Below are 20,719 nucleotides of genomic sequence, written 5' to 3' on the forward strand. Positions count from 1 at the left end.
CGTCGGGCTCCCGGCATGGAGCCTGCTTCTCCCTCTGCCTGGGTCTCTGCCCCTCTCCCCACCCCATGAATAAATAAATAAAATCTTTTAAAAAAATAAATAAAAGACTTTATATTAAAAAATAATTTAAAAAATGAAGGATGGCCGGGTTTGGTTCTCTCCGTCCCTGGGGATGGAGGACAGGGAGGCGGCAGGTGTCACCGCCACAACAGTGGCTCTGTGAGAGTGAGACGCTAAGACAGACACTCTCAGTCAGTCCTGTGAACCCGGTGGCCATGTGCTCAGGAGTGGGGAACAGGACGTAAGGGGCAGCAGCCAAGGGTCCACATTAAAAATACTCCACCTTCAAGAATTAGCTTTGCAGGGGCCCCCGGGGGTGGCTCAGTGGGCTAAGCGTCTGCCTTCAGCTCAGGCTGGGGTCCTGGAGTCCTGGGATCGAGCCCCACCTTGCTGCTGCTTTAGGCTCCCTGCTCAGCAGAGAGTCTGCGTCTCCCACCCTCTGCCCTTGCCCCTGCTCCTGCTCTCTCTCTGCCTCGCTCACTCTCTTTCTCAAAATTTTTTTTAAAAAATTTAGCTTTGCAGGGAGGCTGGCCCAGCTGACTCCATAGAGAAGGGCTCCTTAATGTTTCTGAGCCTCAGCTTCCTCCTCTGTAAAATGGGGTGCAGGCTCTTGCCACCACACACACACACACACACACACACACACGCACGCACACACTTGATCTGTGACTGTGGCAAAGACCACAGACTCCCGAGTCAGACTGCCTCCAGTCCAACCGCAGAGCTGCTGCTCGCAGCTGTGTATCCTAACCTGCTCAGGGCCACAGCTTCCTTTCTCATTGATAAAACAACAGCCCTGTTCTCCCCTGAGTTCAGAGGACTTACCATGCAGCTTAAGTGCAACCATATTGGGAAGGTCTTACCACAGCCTTCAGCTCTAGGACGTGCTCAGTACATATTTGCAACAATGATTAAACTGGTTTTTCTGTACTACGCACCTATCTAGGTGCCAGGAACCAAGCTAGGCATTGAACACAGAGGCCTGAATAAGTCACGGGGCCCGAGCTCAGGGTGTTTACAGTGTAATGATGTGGGGTGGGGGGATAAATGAGGACACCTAGAGACACGCCTCCCTCTGATGCCCTCCAGGCTACAAGGACAAATGCTCTCAGGTCCTATCCTCATCTCTTCCAAGGTCAGAATTCAGGCCCATCTATATTCATCTAAGACATAATTTTGCTAATACCTCCTTCCTCTCCCCCACCAATCCAAAGGATTGCACACAAAAGTGACCTCAACGTGTTTTTTTTAATCTATATTGCGAAGATATCAAAAGCACAGCACATAAACTGATACAATCACTGTTGACAGTATCTACTGGATATCTTATGACCCACAATTCCACTGTTTCCAACAGAAACAAGCACTGTGTTTACCCAAAAGTTCACAGAAAGTTGTTCACAGCATCTTTATTAGCCATAGCGTACACTGGAAACCACACAAATGTCCATCCACACATCAACTGCTCATACAGGCAAGAGCATCAACGAATCTCAAACATACCATTGAGTAAAAGAAGTCAGGCCCCAATGAGTAAATTTTATGCTTCCATTCATATGAAGTTCTAGAACAAGAGAAACAAATCTATGGTGCTACTGGTTAGAATTCATGCTTACTCTGGGAAGCAGTGGCCATTGACTGAGAAGGAGTACAAGGGAACCTTCTGGGGTGCAGGGGATATTTTATATCTTGACCTTGGAGGTTGTTGTATGGAGAAGCACATAGGTAAAACGTTGCTGAGCCACATACTTGAAATCAGTGCATTTTATGTATGAGTGCTATACTTCAATTTTTTTAATGTTTGCAAGCAAACAAAGCAAAATCCCTTCAGTGTAGCTTGGTTCATGCATCCTGTGAAGAAGACTAAAATGGATATGTGATGGGTCGGTCCATAGCCTTGACACTTCTCAAATACAGGCATCAGCCTCCAGGGGAAGCAGCAGAGTAAAGTGGAGAAGAATCTTTGTGGGATAGGCTCATTGTGGGATAGGCTCATTGAAGGTCACCAAGGACCAACCCCCAAAAACTTTCTCAATAATCGGGGCATGAAAAAGAGGCAGGTGGTGGCCACAGTAAGGTCAGGAGAAATGCAAATGCAAACACACTGGGTTGTGCTCAGCCCCAGTTGGGTATGTTGTACCATACACAATAGTATTTCCTCTGGAAATTGTGTGTGTTAACTTTCACTAACCAAAATTATAACTAAGCCAGCATCTTCCGATCCCAAAAGTGCGTGAGCAAATGATAACTGACGTATTTGCGAGCAAAGTCTTTGGAAAAGACTATCAAATACCAGTAATGCGTCAGCAAATTCAATTCAGCTTTGCCTTTGCAAGGGGTTGTGTGCACGTGCAGTGTTGTTTTGTTCACCAAACTCCAGTCATTGAAGAGAGAGAGGAATCTGCCTCAATCAGTGAGGTCTTCCTGGACACAGGATGGCCTGATTTTTCCAAGTCTTTCTTGCAAAGGGGGTTGGTGAGTGTGCAAGGAACAATTCTTTGAACTCTGGCTCTGGGAGCAGCTCCTTATGAAATTCTGGCTTTGTAATGCTAATCTTGCCCCAGCCCCACTTCCCAAGTCTGTAGGGAGACGTGAGAAGAAGCTCAGATCCCCTTCAAGCCCTCTGGAGCAGGTCCTTTTTCTATGCCCGGAAATTTTCTTACAGGGATGAAGTTACTTGTCTTCTTAATCCCTTTGTCAAAAACCACAAAAGAGGCTTGGCCAAATCCCAAACACCCGCCCTTTCTACATCCTCTCTGAGTGACAAAGTTCAAAATGGGAGCACCCTAGGGAAATGTCAGCACCCCAGGCCCTTCTATGTACCTGAATAATCCCTGGGCAGACAGCACGGATCCTCCTTCCATTCTGGCCATGGCTTACTCTCTCTGGAACTGCCTGCCTTCCCCATATAGCTCAGAGCTCCCTGTGTGGGTGCAAGCACTCGTTCCCTAATTCACTACATTCCTTCTTTCAACAAATCATTACGGGAGATCCGAGCCATGCCCAATTCTGGAGGAGGCCCTGGGGAGACAGCTGTGAACCCAGTCCTCCCCACGCAAGACTCATACAGTCTGACGGAGGAAATGGGACTCAAATAATTATAACTCAGTGGTGAAGAGTCATATAAGGGAAATCTGCGGTGCAGGAGCACACGATTGAGGGAGACCTCTTTGGGGAAGTGGCATTTTACCTGGGACTTAACTGATAAGCAGGAGAAGCCAGGCAGAGCTGGGGAATATGCATGGGTCCAGGGAACAGCTTGTGAAAAGCAGGAGGTGAGAAACAGCACAGCTTTCAGGAACCCAAGCAGAACTCTTAGTGGCTGGAGTGTGAGGCGTGAAGGAAGGTAGCCCTGTTTCCTGCTGACCTTCCCTGCGTCCCTTCCACTCCAGCCACCCTGGCAGCCTTGCACTTCCCTGAACCTTCTGGTACACTCAGCCTCAGGACCTTTGCTCTATTCCCTCTGTTTGCAACACTCTTGCCCAAAACATCTGTCTGGCTAGCTCCCCCACTCCCTACAAGTTTGTGTTCACATCTCACCTTCTCGATGAGATCCTCTGGGGAGCCACTAATTACCACATACTGCTCCCACTTACTCCCCTATACCTCTAATTTCCCTCTTTTCCATAGTACCTGTCATCGTTTTGACATACTATCTAGTTTATTTATTCATTATGCTTATTGTCTAGCTCCCCCCACTAGTGTGCCAGATCTGTAAGGTCAGGGACCTTTGTCTGTTTTCTTCACTAAGGCATCACAAGCCCTTGAACATTTGAAGGAGGAAACAGATGGTATTTAAGAGAGTGGCAGGCAAGGTTTGGATGGTGGAGTCCTTAAAGGCCAGGGGAAGACATGTGAGTTTGACTCCAAGTACAAAGGAAAGGCACCAAAGGGTTTTCAGTTGAGCAGCAGCAGAGTCTGAGTTACATTTTAAAAGCTTGCTCTTGGAGACATCCAGGCATAGGAGAGTGGTGCCTGGGCTAGGGTTGGGGCATTGGAAGAAATGACTGGATGGATGGAGAAGATGCCAGGAAGTGGACTCATCATGCCTTGGTGACTGAGGACTGTGGGCCTGTGGGAAGACAAGGCAAAGCAGACCTCCAGGCTCCTGTCTGAGCCACAGGGCCAGAATGGAGTCACTTGACAAGATGGGGGGACAGTGGAGGAACAGGTTAGGGGCTGGAGTGATCAATAGTTCTGTTTGGGCCATGGTGAGTAGGGCTGTTTAGACTTTCAAGTGGACACGTCAAGTAGCCTGTTGGCTAAAGTTTAGGCTTGGAGCGAAAGTCTAGATTGGAAATAGGCATTTGGGGATCATTGGCTTAGAGTTGTTTTTAAAGTCATGAGAGTGTAGAGAGAGAAGAGAAGATGTCTAAGACCTGACCTTGAAGACCAAACCCAGGAACCTTCTGAGTTGGCCCTTGAAGGATGAGGAGTTTGCCAGGAAGGTAAGGTGAAGGTACTCTGGGTAGAAGCACGGATAAGACCTCAGCATAAAAGAATGTGGATCTCAGTATTCTTTGAAACTGTCAAGGTTGGGACGCCTGGGTGGCTCAGCGGTTGAGCGTCTGCCTTTGGCCCAGGGCATGATCCTGGAATCCCAGGATCGAGTCCCATATCGGGCTCCCTGCATGGAGTCTGCTTCTCCCTCTGCCTCTCTCCCTCTCTCTCTGTGTGTCTCTCATGAATAAATAAATACAATTAAAAAAAAAAAACTGTCAAGGTCATCAAAAACAAAGAAAATCTGAAAAACTATTACAGTCCAGAGGAGCCCAAGGAGACCTAACAACTAAATGTAACCTGGTATCTTGGATGGGATCCTGGAATAGGAAATGGACATTAGGTAAAAACTAAGGAAATATGAATAAGGTATGGTCTTTGGTTAGTAATAACGTGTCAATATTAGCTCTTTAATTATAACATATGTGCCATACCTGTACATCTACACACATATAAGATACTAACAGAAAACCTGGATAAAGAGTATAAGGAACTCTCTGTACTATCTTCTCAATTTTTCTCTAAATCTAAAACTGTTCTAAAAAAGGTTTATTTTTTTAAAAAAGCATGTCTCATGAATGGCCCCCCAACTTGCACATTCCAAGGACTATAGTAATTTGTTTCTCTGGAGAGGACTTTGACCTGGATCAGTCCCTCCTGTGGGAACTTGGAGACACTATGAATATTTCTTCGCTCCTCTCTTGCCAACGAACAAAGGATCCTCACCTCCACCTACTTTCTTTCTGTTCACAGAAAGAATACTCTCCTCAGGCTATATTTCATAATGAAAATGAGAAGCAGAGACTAAATGGCTCAGGTAAGTCAGACTCACCTAGAATTCCTCAGGGGTGTGACCAGAGTTAATCCTTTTTGAATGCTCTGTAAAAGCATATTTCTTAGTCACAATTTTCCTGAACCCCCCCACCTTGTTCAATAGCTAGCTTTGTTTCGCCCCTGCAAAAAAGCTTTGGCATCATCTGAGTTCCAATTTCAGCTCCATTACTAACTAGTTATGTGACTGTGGGCAAGTTACTTGAAACTTATCTCTAAAAGGGGTTATAACCAGGGGCATCTGGGTGGCTCAGTGGTTGAGCATCTGCCTTTGATTCAGGTTGTGATCCCAGGGTCCTGGGATCAAGTCCCACATCGGGCTCCCCATAGGGAGCCTGCTTCTCCCTCTGCCTATGTCCCTGCCTCTCTATGTCTCTCATGAATAAATAAAATCTTTTTTAAAAGTTAAATAAAAAATAAAAGGGGCATAACCATACTTGATCAAAGAGTAGATTAAGTGAGATGAATAATAAATTGTATATAATTTCATCCTCTAAAGAATGGATCTAAAATAGTCAATGCCAAATGTCTGTAATCGTGCCTGGCACTCATGGTGGTTGGCTGTTGATGAGATATATGTCAGTCTGACCAATCAGTGATGTCCCCAAAGATCAAAGTGTGTCACTTGGGTCCTTGGGACCCTGGGTGGTGACTGAAGAGCAGAGAAGTACAGGAAGCAGAAGCTGGGCCTGGGAAGTGGCAAAGGAAAGCTAGAGAGGATTTGGCTGGCATTTGGCCTGGGGGCACCAAGGCTGGAGAGGACGCAGAGGTGCAGGGAGACAGTACTGTGTGGCTGAGGCTCCAACAGCCAGCTCAAGATTCCCTGGCCCACACAGGCTCAGCCTTGAACAGAGGCCATCCAGTACCCTGGACAGCTCTGGGGGTCTATAGATTTCAGGGACACTAGTTTTGTGGGTAGAGACTGGATTGAGTTTTGGTTCCTCCAACTACCTGTGTGAGCATGAGCAAGCCACCTCACCTCCCTGAGTCTCAATGACTTCATCTCTCAACTGGAGATAATACTTCCCCTTCAGCGCTTTTGTGAAGAGTAAGTGAGATAACAGAGGGACAGTAGAGTGGTCCATGTCTGAAGTCAGAACCTGAGTTTGTGTCCCCACGCCACACTGTGTGATCCCAGATAAACTGCTGAACCTCTCAGAGCCTCAGTTTCCTCATCTGCAAAATTGGAAGACTAATAGACACTAATTCATAGGGTCCTGAAGATGAAAGAGGACATTAGTTTTTATATTAGAAGAAACTTAGCATGGCATCAGACAGCAGAGTAGTTAATCAAAATTATCAGTTTCTTATATCTCGCAAATCTGCCGGATTGACTTTGCTCCTCCATCCTTAGACTCTTTTGGCTGGTCCTCTCATCTGGCTATTAAAGGGATTGTACAAATTGGGAGACATCAATCTTTTTTTTTTTTTAATAGTTTTAAATCTGTAGCTTTTTCTTTTTTTAAGATTTTATTTATTTATTCATGAGAGACACAGAGAGAGAGAGAGAGGCAGAGACACAAGCAGAGGGAGAAGCAGGCTCCATGCCGGAAGCCCGACATGGGACTCGATCCTGGGTCTCCAGGATCCCTGGGCTACAGGCAGTGCTAAACCTCTGAGCCACCTGGGCTGCTGGGGAGACATCAATCTTGTGGAGTCTCACCACAACTGTCCTCCTACAGTAACACCTCCCTACAGTGCCACTCCCCAGGACACTTTTTTAAATAACAATATATAGTGTTTGTTCTGTGCTAGCCGCTGTTCTAAGATTATATATAATACATATAATCATATATATGTAAAATCATATAATCATTATATATATACATATATATAAATAAAAATATAATGAACATATAGGGTGGCTCAGTGGTTGAGCATCTGCCTTTGGCTCAGGTCATGGTCCCCAGGTTCTAGGATCAAGTCCTGCTTGGGTCTCCCCACATGGAGCCTGCTTCTCCCTCTGCCCATGTCTCTGCCTCTCTGTGTGTCTTTCATGAATAAAAATATATATATACTTTTAAAAAAAAGTGTATGGGGATCCCTGGGTGGCGCAGCGGTTTGGCGCCTGCCTTTGGCCCGGGGCGCGATCCTGGAGACTCGGGATCGAATCCCACTTGGGGCTCCCGGTGCATGAAGCCTGCTTCTCCCTCTGCCTGTGTCTCTGCCTCTCTCTCTCTCTCTCTCTCTCTCTCTCTGTGTGACTATCATAAATAAAATGTTTAAAAAGTATATGTAAAATGTGTATATATATATTCATAAATATAAATATGTACACACACATATATAAAATCAGTTGCCCTCATAACCCTGTGAGATAAGTACTGTGGTAATTCCCATTTTACAGATGAAAAGACTGTGGCTCTGTGAGGTTAGGTAATTAAATCGCGGGGTCACATCCCTATTAACTGGTGGCCCTGGGGCGCGATGCCAGGGATGCCGCTCCAGAATCCCACACCTGCTCGTAGCATTCAAGGAAGCCAGTGGCCAGGGAAATGGAGAAGAGTGGGGAGTGGTGGGTGGGAGACCAAGGCTAAAAACCAGGACATCGGGCTCTCCCTGGGCCCCGGAGGAGTCCTGCCCCTGCCCCTGCCCCTGCCCCTGCCCCTGCCCCTGCCTGCGCCCTCCCGGCTGCGCGCAGAGCACCCCTGCCCGCGCCCTGCCCGCGGTCCCCCCTCCCGGCCCAGCTCAGCTCCAGCTCAGCTCCAGCTCAGCTCCAGCGCGGTGGTAACTCGATCCGCAGCTGGGTTCGGGCCTCGATTGGCGTCACCCCGCGGAGGCGCCGGCCCCGCAGGACTCTCCTCCGGCCGCAGTGCGGGCTCCGCAGGCGGGCGCGCGGGCGCATGGCGCAGAGGCTGGGCGAGCGGACTCGGGGCCCCGCCGAGGCCTCGGGTCTCTACCGGGCCGTGCTGCTCCGGTCCGGTAAGTGAGGCCAAGTCCCGGCCCGCACCCCGTGGAGAGCGTGGAGAGGGCAGCGCGGGCTCCCTGTGCCCTGCGCCCAGCCCGCCGGGCACCTCGGTCCTCCTTCATTGCTCTGCTTTCCTCCCTTCCTTCATTCTTTTAAACTACCTTTTCCTTTCATTCCTTCTTTCCCTCCTACATTCTTTTTGGGGGGGACCCACCCTTATATTGCTTTATTCCAGGGTGCAAGTGCGCGCCCCCCCCCCCCAACACACACACATAGGCACCCACTCGGTGTCCTAACTATGAAAGCCCTGTAGGTTCCATCCCCTGGCGGGGTCTGAAGCCCACGAAGGCGCTTGTAAGGAGGGTGGGAAACGGGTAACCCTGCGGGGCCGGAGCGCAGTGGGGCAGGGGGGGATGGCCCGCCTGGGGTTGCATCAGCAGCCGGGAGGCGGGAGAGCGAGCTGCAGGGAGAGAGCTATCCATGCGCAGGTAAAGAGAAAAAGATTTAGAAGGAAACACACAATGCTTAATTTTCAAGGGTGAGAGTTGGATAACACTGTTTTTTTTTTTTTGTTTTTTTTCTCCCTTCTCTGTCTTTTTGTTTACTTATTTGCGGTAAGCTCTTACCACTTTTCTGCTCTGGACAATGAGATTTTTTTTTTTTAACTTGGAAAACGAGACAAACATGGTCTTTAGTCGGTGTAAAAATAATTTGGAATACCAGAGATGTAGAAAGAAGAAAAGGAATGCCCGCAGTAAGCATTTGGGGAGTTTCCCCTCCAGACTTTATGCTTGGAAAGAGAAGTTTGGGGAAGGTGAAACTCTGCCTCTGGCCAGCGTGGACCCTGCCAGTCGGGGTGCTACGGGATTAGAAAGTGTCACAGGGGACTCGGGCTCACCTGGGCTCATTATCTGCCAGCCTGCCAGCCTGCCGCGGGCAAGGAGCCCACCTGACCCAGTGGTCCAGCCTGCAGAGGGGAGTCACTGTCTGCACATCTGCCCCAGGGGTGCCTGCCCTGCCAACCCTCCCCCCGACCCCCAGCCACTCCCCACCTCCACCAGCACGACCTCAGGACCTCAGTTCTGAGACTACCTCTGGACTTAGTCTGGCTCTGCCCTGGGGAGATCCCCATGCAGGGCTACTGCTTTGGAACATTGAAACAACTGTTCTCTTAAGTCCAAAAGCGAGAACTGGCCAAGACTTGAGGATTGCCGGCGCCTTCCTGGGGGAGGGTCTTGAATCTGGCTGCGCTGGGGCAGGCAGAAAGGGAGCAGCTCCATAATTAGATGAATCCGATTTCAAATCCCAGCTCCAGTGATTTCCCACAAGGCAATCCTCCTAAGTGTTCCCACCCAGTTCCTATCTTCTCACAAAGGTGGGGGGGGGGTGGTATCTAATCTGAAGACCCTGTGTTCCCTCTAACCTGGAGCTGCAGCCATGAGCCTCATTCAAAAGGCAACATTTTTTATTTTTCACTGGCAACCTATTCAGAATAGCAGACAGATCAGAGTCTTTCCAGGGGCCACATGCTGTACCACTAAGAGCTACAAGCCAGGGAGGGAGCAAGGAGTTTGGGGCCCCCAAATGTCCCCTCTGGGAACATTTACTTTGTGCTAGGCACTGCTTGCTCATTCAGTCTCAAGAACCCTACAAGGTCACTGCTGAGCTTGCTTGCCCAGGCTCCTGCTAAGACAATGCTTCTATCCCACAATGAGGTAGAAAACACATGCAGACTAAGGCCCATCTATGCCAAAGTCTGCACATCTCCTGAAGCTAGTAATAATAATGGCAAATAATATTGATCACTTATTGCCACTCACTTTGCCAAATGCTGTACATCTGTCATCTCATCAATGTAATTCATTTATTCCTTCAACTAGTATTTATTAATCACTATTATGCACTACCCCATGCGAGGCATGTGGATGTACTCATAACAGATATGTCCCCTCTCAAGGAGGGAAGTAGTATTAACCCTTATTTTACACATGAGAATATTTAGGCTGGGAAGATAACATGACTTGTCTAAAGTCACACATCCCATCAGGGGTAGAGCTGAGTTTTAAATCCAGGGCCTCTAGAAGCACTAGTCTGCTTGTCTCACACATGGAAAGCAAGAAGAGTCAGGGATCCAACTGGTCCATTTAGTGAAGAGGCAAGAGCCCTCCTCCTTTAGAAGCTTCCAAGGATGGGGTTATGGAGTCAAACCCAAGATGGTAGCCATCCATCTTCATTTACAGTATTCTCAAGTCATGTACAAAGTAAGACAATACTTCTAGAAAATTTTTCATCAAAAATTATTTTTAAATATCTTTTTAATATTAAAGTATTGTATGTTCACCGTGAATATTTTGGGAAATCGAGAATAAAGAAGGGGAAGCCTTACCCACAATCCCACTAACCATAAGCAACTGCTGGTAACATTGGGGGTGTCTCCTATCCATAGTCTTTGCTGTTCAGAGCTTGTATGTGTGATTGTGTTTGTTTTACATCACTGAGGCTGTATCAACTCTAATCTTTAATCGCACTTTTTTCACGTGGAGGAAAATTTATATTGCTTTGAAATGGGTTATCAAAATAACATCTACCACTCTGGAGCCCACACTCTGTGACAGGTAATGTGAAAGGCATCCCTTTGTGCTGTGTCTCTTTTCTTCCTCAAAAGAATGTCTGCCCCATATCAGAATGAGGAAATGAGGACTTGAAGGTCACCTAGCCGTCCACCAGTAGAGCGAGGAATGGTATCTCCATTGACACCACAGTCCACGCTCTTAACCACTGAGCTGGAAGGGTGGGTCACCTTTGGGAATAACTCACACTTGGCCATACCTGGTAAGCTACGCAGCGCTGTTGTAAAGGCCCACCTGAGGTTCGCACCCTCATCCTACCTGGAGCTCAGGTCGGTTCGGCAGGGAGGGAGGCATCTCTCGGCAGCAGGGACAGAGGAACAGCACTCCAGGTGCCTGTAGACATCAGTAACTGTGCTTCTCCCCTGTAGCCAGAGGGACAGCCATCACCTCCGTCCCTGCCTGCCAGGCACAGTTGCCAGATAAAATTTGAAGGACACCCAGTTAAACTTGAACCTCAAATACACCCACAAAATATTTTAGTGTAAGTATAGCCCAACTACTGTATGGATATGCTTATACTAAAAACTCATTGTTGCTTATCTGAAATTCAAATTAAACTCAGCCTGTACATTTTTATTTGCTACATCTGCCAATCCCATTGCCAGCAATCATGGCAGTTTGATTCGCTTGACAAGCTCTGGTCTGCCCAGGTTCCTCATTCTCTTTCCCTACACACACACACACACACACACACACACACACACACACTCCCCTCCCTATCCCTAGCTCCACTGTCCCTCTTTCACCTGGCTACTGGCTACGAGTGAGTTAAAATGTGCTGGGGATGGGGGGCAGCCCAGGGCCCCTCTGCAACTAAGAGACGAAATTCACCATGCCCAACCGCAGCTGAGTGGAGAGCCAGCTTTCTGAAACAAAACTTAGTTCTTCCCCACTCCCCACTGGTACTTTCCTGTTTGCACACTTGAAATCCCTCCACCGGGCAAATTCTTCCCGGTTCAAATTTGTTGTAAAGGCAACTCTCATTCCTTTTATAATCTCTCCACAGATCCCATGACAAGTTTTTCTGCCAATACAGTTTCTCCCCCCACCCATGTCCTTTCAACTGAGCATGTTGGGGGTGGGGAGGAGGTTGGATCCTGAGGTTGTTTTGTGGGTGGCTTCTCAGAAACCTCATTGAGGCCTTGAAAAAGGACCCTGGAGATTTAGACTGAGTACAGGGCCGAGGAGGAAGTTTTGAGTTGCCATGGGAACTTCTTGTCTGATGTTTGTGCACCCAGATAAGCTGCTCTAGGCGCCTGTGAGCTTGGAGAAAGGGTAGCAAAAATGAAAGGAAAGATATTTTTGGAGGTTGTTTTGTTTTGTTTTTAATGCAAACTGCAGCCCCAGCCCACTACAGATGCAGGAAAATCCCCCAGCTCCCACTCCTGACTGCCTCTCCGGGTCTTCACTAACCCCCCCTCCTTTGGGCTCCTCTAAATTCCCAGGAAAAACAGACTTCAAAGTGACGAGAAGGAAGTGTGGGAGGGGTGTGCTCTACCTCTGGGTTCCCCCATAGTTCTTCTGGGGCTGAGCAAAAAATCTGATCTCCCACCCCTGGCATTCCAGAGTCCTTCCTTTAGGGAATGGGAAGGCCTCCTGGGAAAGCTCCACTGCCCAAGGCAGGAGGCAGCAACTAGGTTTGAATTTGGCCATAACCTGGAGTAAACTCCTGAAAGGCTCATTTTGCCCAGAAGGCCTCTTTTTTCCAATATGCAAAATGGACATGACTGAACCAGATGTGAATCATAACTATCATCGGTTAGAAAAGGTTGCTATTTCTCATATTTTTAATCTTTATTGTTTTCCAAGAGCAAAAAACGATGTATGCCTGGTTTTGTTTTGCTTTTAAACCACAAACATTACAGAAATATTGTGACTAAGGAGAAAGGCCTGTAATTTTATGCTGTAAAATAGTGGTTCTCAAAATCCCAGATACAAACAAATCTCCAGGGGGCTGTGCTAAAAATCCAGATTTGTGGGCCCCTCCCCCTCATAAATTCTAATACAGTAATCCAGAGCACGGCCCATTGTAATTCCATCTTAACACTTATTTAACAAATGATGGCTAGTAATGACATTTAAGATACATTGATCTAAAACTGACCACTTTTAACAGTCCAGTGTATAGACCTCCAGATTGGTCCTCTATCAACTGTAAGTACTAACTTTTGTATCTTGAAAAAAAAGGGAGGGGAGGAATCACATTATATGTGATTTTGCAGTTTGATTTTTCACCAGACATGTACCAGACCAGACATCTTTTTAGGTGAATAAATAGACACACTATCGACCTGGATCCCATTATGGGGTATAGTTTTATTTCTTACTGATGAGGTATGGCTTGGAAGATGTTAACTATTGATCTCATAAACAGTCACACACACAGCAAGATGGTACTATAACAAGCACAGGCGTGTCAATGTCTTTGGTATCTACAAGTCAACAATCATATTGAGCACCTTGGTACTGGGACAGGATACTGAGATAAAGTGAGGCCCCAGCCCTCAGCCTGACAGCCTGGTGGGTGAGCTTGATGAGTGTGTACACAGGTTGGGCTGTGAGAAGAGCTTTAATGGAAGAGGTATAAGGATTCCCAACTGCCTGGGGAACATGGCGCCCAACCTTGGGTGGATGCCTGCCCAACTCTCTTAGGCTCTCCGTTGCTCTGGGCTGCTATCAGAGTCCTCCAATAAAGAAAATACAAAGTGGAAATGAAGGTCATTACTGGCATGGGGACTGAGTCTGCTCCTCTGGAGTAAGCGGGATTAGGGGGTTCTGTCTTCTGCAGGTGGCATACAGAAGCTGTCAGTTCCCCAGGATCCCTCCTATTCCCCCACTGCCACAGGGCACCCGGACTGGTTCAGATAAGCCACTGTGCGCCCTGGGAAATGCCCAGAAGAGCCATTTGCACAGCAAGACAATATACGGCAACAAAGAGAAGCTTGACGGGAATTTAGTGGCAGTCTTCCACCACTAGAATTTAGTGAAATTAAGCCACAGCAGGACAGGAAGCCTGGGGAGGATACTATTCAAAGGACTTCAAGAGAAGCAGAATTTAGGAAGAAGGAATGAAAAGGAACACCTGTTGTTTCTAGAAAATTGTTTGATACCCAAGAACTTATGACCCCCTAAGTTTAAGTGGTTCCAGAATGGCCAGCTTGGTCAAGGCTCCAAGGCCATGCACAACTTGTCCCTTGCCTCCCTGATCAGGTCCCACGCCCCACCTCCCCCTCATGCCAGCACTCCGGCCCCGCTGGCCTTCTTCCACCGTATCAAACTCACTCCGACCCTGGGGCCTTTCCACTGGCTCTTCCCACTCCCTGGAATGCTCTCATATGGGAACATGTTGCTGATTCCTTCTTACCACCCAGGCCTCCCTCAAAGGTCACCACCCGGGCATCCACCCTTCCTGAGTCGGCCCCTCCCTTCTCCTCCCCTGTTCTTACTTTAGTCCTGCATTCATCAGAGGTCCAAGTCTCTGGTTTGTCTCCTTATTTTTTGTCTGACTACCCCACGCCCACCCCCGGGAATGTCAGTTACCCGAGCCCAAACCTATCGTTTACACCATAGCTCCAGCTCTTGGAACAGTGCCAGGAACGCAGTAGGTACTCAACAAATGTCACGTAAAATAACACGGGCCGAAGAGGGCGCACGTTGCCCTTTTAATGCCCCTGTTCAGGGTTGATACACGTCCTGGGCTTCATGGCCTTCGAGGCAGCCACACCCTTCACCGGGTCGGTGGGAAGAGAAACCCGTTTAAGCGGCAGGTGCCAGCTTCCTGGCTAGAGGATTAAGGAGGATGATCAAACCAGAAAACCTGCCCAAACGTTCGCGTGAACACCGGTTCTGAACTGCGGAGAACGCTCCCAGCACCGGGGAGCACCAGGCACCAGGCGGTCTTCGGCGTCCACAGGTGTCCCAGACGCCAGGACCCTCGGTCACACGCTGAGCCGGGGTCTGTGGAGCGCCAGGCGCCGCGTCCTCGCTGGGCCCTGTCCCAGCCGGTTCGCTTGTCCCCGAAGGAAACGTCCTGGCTGCTGAGCGCGGCCCCCTGCCTTCACTAACCCTGTGTCACTCTCTTATCCCGCGACCACCTGACAAACCCGGGGATGAAGGCGCAGGGGCGCTGGGCTGCTGCCCGGGCTGGCGGGGAGCCCGGCTGGGCTGACTCGGGGACCCAAAGGGCCCGGAGCCCGTCAGCTTCCCGCTTCCTCACCCTCTCAATGATGCCACTCATTCAAGGTTGAGGGTACAGAATGACAGGGTGTCTGGGGGGCCTGGCCGTGTGGCTCGGGCCCCTCCCGCTGGCGGCCAGGCTCCCTGGGCGGGCAGGTGGGCGGGCAGGTGGGGGGCAGGTGGGGCTCCCCGCTCTCCGCTGACCCTGACCCGCCGGTCGGAAGCGCGGGAAATGCCGGAGCCCGGCGCTCACTCCTCCCCAGGCTGACGAAATAGGTATTTATTTGTGCCGCTCGAGCGTGTGGCTTGGACGCGGTGTTCCGCATTGTGGAAGTGGCCGCGCACCAAGTGAAATATCTGTTACTATGGCAACAGTTCCTTTTTATTGATACCAGAATAAACAGGAATGCAGAGCCGCCCCGGTGGCTGGCACCCGCCTGCGGCCCCGGGGGTTTAGGACCCGCCCTGCAGAGGCGGCCCTTCCCGCTAGTCTGGGACTTCCCAGCGGAGCGAGGGACCTGCCACCGCTGCTCCCCGAGTTCCCTTCCCGAAGACGCATCCAAGAAGTAAGACCATTTCTCTTCCGTTTCCCTGGCGGCGGGGCCAGGTGCTGTGCGGGAGGAGGTGCGGGAAGGAGGGCCCGGGGCCAGCCCGGGGCAGGCAGGCTGGCTGGCTGGGGAGCCGAGCTGTTAGAGCCCGGGGCCCTGGCTCCGTCCCCCACCCCCAAGCCCATCATCACCCAGAACAGGGGTTCATCCTCCTCGGTATCAGACAGGTGACAGGCGGAGGGCTGCAGGGCGCAAGGGACAGAACAGGGGTCTTGGCATCAGACATAGCTCCCAGCTTGGATTCTGGCGCCTTCCCTTACTGGCTGTGTGATCTGGGGAAATCAGATGACCTCTCAGAGCCTCTCTACCCACCTCCTCCATCCGTGGTGAGAGTTTTCCAAGCTACAGCTCTGAGGGGCTCAGCACAGTGTGTGGCACACGTGCGTGTGAACATGGTAACTGCCTGGAGAATTTGGCTCTAGCACCTTGCAGCAGAGGCAAGTCTGAGATGGAGCTAGAAACCAGGGTGTTTGGTATGTCGTTTCCTGCAACTGCTGCCAAAGCTGGCTGGTTTCCCCGGCTGTGAGCTGCCCCAATAGCTGTGTCTCCAGGGGCTTGGATCCCGAGTGGTTCTTAACTCAGCGGGTGATAAGTACCTGCTGGGATTGTTCCCCTGGAGGCATATTCCAAGTGGAATGGCTGGCATCACACCCTGGTGGGCTAGTGGGAATATCTGGTCTGCTGACACTTGTCCCTTGCACCACACTCTGCACCAGCCTTGCCAAGGACTTTCGGTGTCCAGCTCTGGACTCCGCTATGGAATTGATTCAAAACCCTGAATGCCCACCCAGACCTTCTCATCACAAATTAGGAGGTCACAGTGGACCCAAGGCAAAATGTTTAGGACTTTTGAACCATTTTCTCATGGGTCGGGGAGATTGCATCCAAATGCACAAGGAGCTCTGATTCTAGGCAGCGGCCACCATAAATACTGTTCTTTGGTCTCTGGTCAGGGAAACAGAAAAGGGCACTTTCCCCACTGGGTGGGAAAAAGCCAGAGGGGCTGGAAAATCCAGTGGTCACACTCATCATTTTCATCGAATGCCTCTCTCTCCTTTGCCAGTAGTTATTTTAAAAGCCTCTCTTGTCCACTACCTTTCCACCTCTTGAAATGTTGAACCAAGAAGGTCCCACTTGTGCTCAGAACCCACAGCTTGAATGGTAATGAGGAACAAGGGTGCAGGGAAGGAGAGCACAGAGGGAAGGCCACCAGCTGGTCTCCTCCTAAGCAAAGACCAGCCCCTGGGCAGACAGGCCTATAGATTCTGGCTCAAGCCCAAAGCGGCTAGGGCTGGTCTGATTGGGCTGGGCCTCCCCCGGTGAGCCTGGATTTCATTTGGGCTAGGAGTTCTCCACGGGCCAAGCCAAAAGCCTCAGTTTTCTCATCTACAATGAGGCATAATAAAACAATACCCCGACAGCCTCCCTGGGCAATTGTGAGATCCAGATGCAGGTGAGTGAGCCTTCACCAAGGGCTGAGGGTCCCCTTAGGAAAGGAGGAAAATCTGCCTTTTGTGAGCATCACTCTGCTAGGCTGGACTAACCACGTCCTGCACATTACATCATTTCACCCTCGAAACAGTCCCATGAGTAGGCATTGCCTCGGCCACTGTCCGCATTGAACAGAGGCTCAGAGAGGTTAAGCTATTTGCCCAAGGTCACACAGCTGGTAAGGAGTAACCCACCATGATTCAAACCCAGTCTGTCTCCTCCATTTGCCTTAACCATGCTGCTTTACTGGCTCATGTGTCATTTGTTGTAACTGATGCCATCAAAGACAGAACCAGAACCTCCAGGGCAGAGAGGCAGATGAAGGGGACATTAAGGCCTTAGACATCTGGGATCCTACAGCTCTTCTTAGGGTAAACTGAGACCTGGGTCCCCACCACCGCCACTTCCCTTCAGTCTCTCCTCACTGCTCTCCTGCGGCCAGGGTGGGTACCATTGTTTATTTCAAAGCTACCACCCTATCATTAGCCACACTCACCCCAGCGGCTGGTGAGCTCACCCTGGGAGCAGTCAGTGAGCCCAGCTAAGCCTTGCCTAGCCTGGGGCTGCAGTCTGCAGAGCCCCTGGGGAGGAGCTGTGGGACCTTTAGGGTTCTCAGCAGAAACAGGGAAGAACCAAGGGAGAAGCTCCCAGTCTCTCCCCTGACCTATTACTACCCATCCTACTCTGCCCCCAAAGATGAAGTCAGTCCCACAGTCTGCAGATAAGCAAGAATTACTTGTCCAGTCATGCAAGACACTCCATTTAGCTGTCACCTACTGGCTGCACCTTCCCCTGCCCAGCTCATCCTGTCCTCACAGCATCATGATTTTACAGAGGAGGGTCCTAGAGATGAAGACCCAACCAAGGTCACACAGTGGCTAAAAACTATGACCTTAACCCAACCTGTCCACCTACCAGGCCAATCAGTCAGCTGAAATCACTCAGGCCAAAGCAAAGAAGATTTTTTTTTTTCTTTTTAACTCCATGGTTTACAAAGCTGCCTGACTATTGGAATCACTTGGGGAGCTTTTTAAAATCCCAAAGGCCAGGCTGCCTCCCCAGGCCAGTCACATCAGAATTCCTGGGGTGCCACTCAGGCATTGGTATTTTTTTAAAACTTCCTCTGGTGATGGCAATACACAGCCAGGACTAAGAGCCACTGATTAAATCAGTGCAGTTTTTAAAGAGGATAAGAATGCTCCATCCAAGACTAAGACTGGGATTTATTGGTACTAATTGTTAATAGCAGCTAATGGGGTGGCCACACTGCAATTCTAGGGGCTCCACTCAGTTTAATTTACAGGAGTGAGGCCCTAGAGTTGTGCAGTGCACAGCCTGCCTTGCTGTATTTGGCTGCCCAGATGGGTAGCATTTATTGAGTCCTCAACTCTGTGCTAGGCACTTACCAAGCACCAAGCAGGTATCCCCTCATTTATCTTGCAACAACCTCATGAAGAAGGGTGCTGAACAAGAGCAGCTGTCGCACCTTCTCCCCTCTGCTGTTCTAGTGGAAAGCAACCATATAGACAGTGAGTAATGCGTGGGCATGGCCGTGTTCCAAAGCAGTGGAATTTGGTCCAAAGGCTTAGTTTGTGGACTCCCGCTGCAGGGGAGAGGTAAACTTGCCCGAGGCTAGGAGGGGGCAGAGTCAACATTCCCATCCAGGTCCTCAAGACTCCAGCGTCTACACACCTAAGCTCTGTTCTGCATTTCTCTGGCAACCAGTGAAGCATATCCTCTAGCCTTTTAGCTTTCTCCTCCACCAGCCTGTTCCTCTTCTCTGCCAGCTCTTCCTTTGGGCATTGACCTTTGTCTTTTCGGAGGCGACCTAACACTTTGCCCCATCACGGCCACTTCCCTGACAGTCTCTGATCTCTCAGGATGCCCCAGCTGCCTGGGAGACCTGGCCAGAGCAGCCCTGGGGTCAGATCCCACCTCGGCTCAGGAGGCCCACCCGACCCCCAGGGCAGCCTGGATTTTCTCAGCCCAGCATCTGGGCTTTGTTGAGCAGTCTCCGTTGTTTCAGCACCTATGTGAGGCTCTTCTACGTGGAGGGGCCTCTCTTAATTAAAGTAAAGGGCAGGGAGTCTGGCTCAGGGGCTCTCTAAGCCCTGGAGGGCCCCCACCCGTGTGCCCACAGATCTCACAAGTGTCAGTCCTGGAGCTGGGCACACTAACTGGCCAAGGCAGCGGTTTTCCCAGGCTGCAGTTTTGGTCTGAAGAACCAGCCCCATCCTTCAGAATCCCTGCCTGAACCACCACACCACCCTAGCCTCAGGAAGACAACATCGCCCATGACTAAATGCTGATTTCATTTACAAAATAAATTAAAGGCCTGCAACCGGAGCTGGTCACCGGTTGGACCTGGGTGCAGGACTGACTACAACATACAGGGCCCCTCTTCCGAGCAGGACTCAGCCGGAAGGGTCCTGCTGCTGCGGTGGTGGGGTCTGGCCCCTGGGGGGCAGCCGGCCCAGGAATTAGCTGGTGACCAGTGGGGTGAAGATTCTCAGCCTGGCCAATCAGATGATTTTCCTCTGGAATTTAACAGGAGGGAGAGCCAGTGAGAGTGCCCAGTGGAAGTAAAAGAAACCAAAGTCAGATAAAAATTTCCCAAAACCTGCTGACAGTTTTTTCCCCACACACACACCAGGGAGAATGACCTTTTTAAAAATCGAATGGGACGCGATCTTTCCCCGGCTTGAACCCACCCGTCCACCCTCACACCAAACACTCTCCCTGTCACTCACGCACACCACTCCAGACACACTATGCTTTTTTGTTCCTTGAACAGACCAAGCTTGTTCAAGGTACATGAGTCACAACATGCTGTTCCTTGCCTCTGCTCCAGGCTCCCTCCTTCTCCTCAATCCCCAGATCTGAAATGTCACCTCCTCCGAGAGACACCCCACCCCCCCCCACCCCCCCCGCAAAGTGCACCTGGCGGGAAAGTGGGTCCTCCTGTTAGTCTCTATCCCAGCCCCCTGGTTCCTTCAGTGGGTTCTGGGCAATTTGCAATCATTTGTCAGCAATGCAAGAGCAGGAACCTTGTTTGCTTCATTCACCCTCTGTGTCCAGCATCTACCACAAAACCTGGCAAATTGCAGGAACTCAAAACATATTGTAGAATGAATGAATGATTGTATTGTGTACTTTCCCAATGGTTATTCCTGTTACACAGGAGCTCTTCGTTTTGTGTGCTTACTTAGTATCTGGCCACATTATTGAATTCTCTCGCTAGTTCCAAATGTTTTTCTGTTAAACCACTTGGGAATTCTGGGTATATAGTGATATCTTAAGCAAATTAATTCTGTCTTCGCCTTTCCTAAAGTTATACAACTTGTGGTTTCCTGCCTTATGGCTTTGGTAACATCCAATACAGTTAGCTATTTCAAAGACAATGTAACTGATGAAAATTATGAAGTTCTGGAAGGTTTGGGACACAAAGGAACTTCAAGCAGGATGAATAGCCAACGAGCTACAATAGTTACTTAAGTGTGGTGTGATAATGGGCT

The 20,719-nt window shown here is 49.8% G+C and overlaps 1 protein-coding gene across 3 annotated transcripts in view; it reads left to right on the plus strand.

Annotated features, from left to right (window-relative positions):
* Window positions 1-20,719, plus strand: part of FAM107A (family with sequence similarity 107 member A) — a 52,720-nt gene that overhangs the window by 24,852 nt on the left and 7,149 nt on the right. The window contains exon 2 of one of the 3 annotated variants that reach the window (XM_038565999.1): window positions 5,314-5,377. In XM_038565999.1, coding sequence (XP_038421927.1) covers window positions 5,314-5,377 — 64 coding nt within the window. Of the gene's footprint in view, window positions 1-5,313; window positions 5,378-8,156; window positions 8,314-15,473; window positions 15,672-20,719 lie in introns of those variants that run through there. The other 2 variants (XM_038566000.1, XM_038566001.1) reach the window with 2 other exon arrangements.

This window comes from Canis lupus, chromosome 20, assembly GCF_011100685.1.
Source record: "Canis lupus familiaris isolate Mischka breed German Shepherd chromosome 20, alternate assembly UU_Cfam_GSD_1.0, whole genome shotgun sequence".
Lineage (NCBI taxonomy): Eukaryota > Metazoa > Chordata > Mammalia > Carnivora > Canidae > Canis > Canis lupus.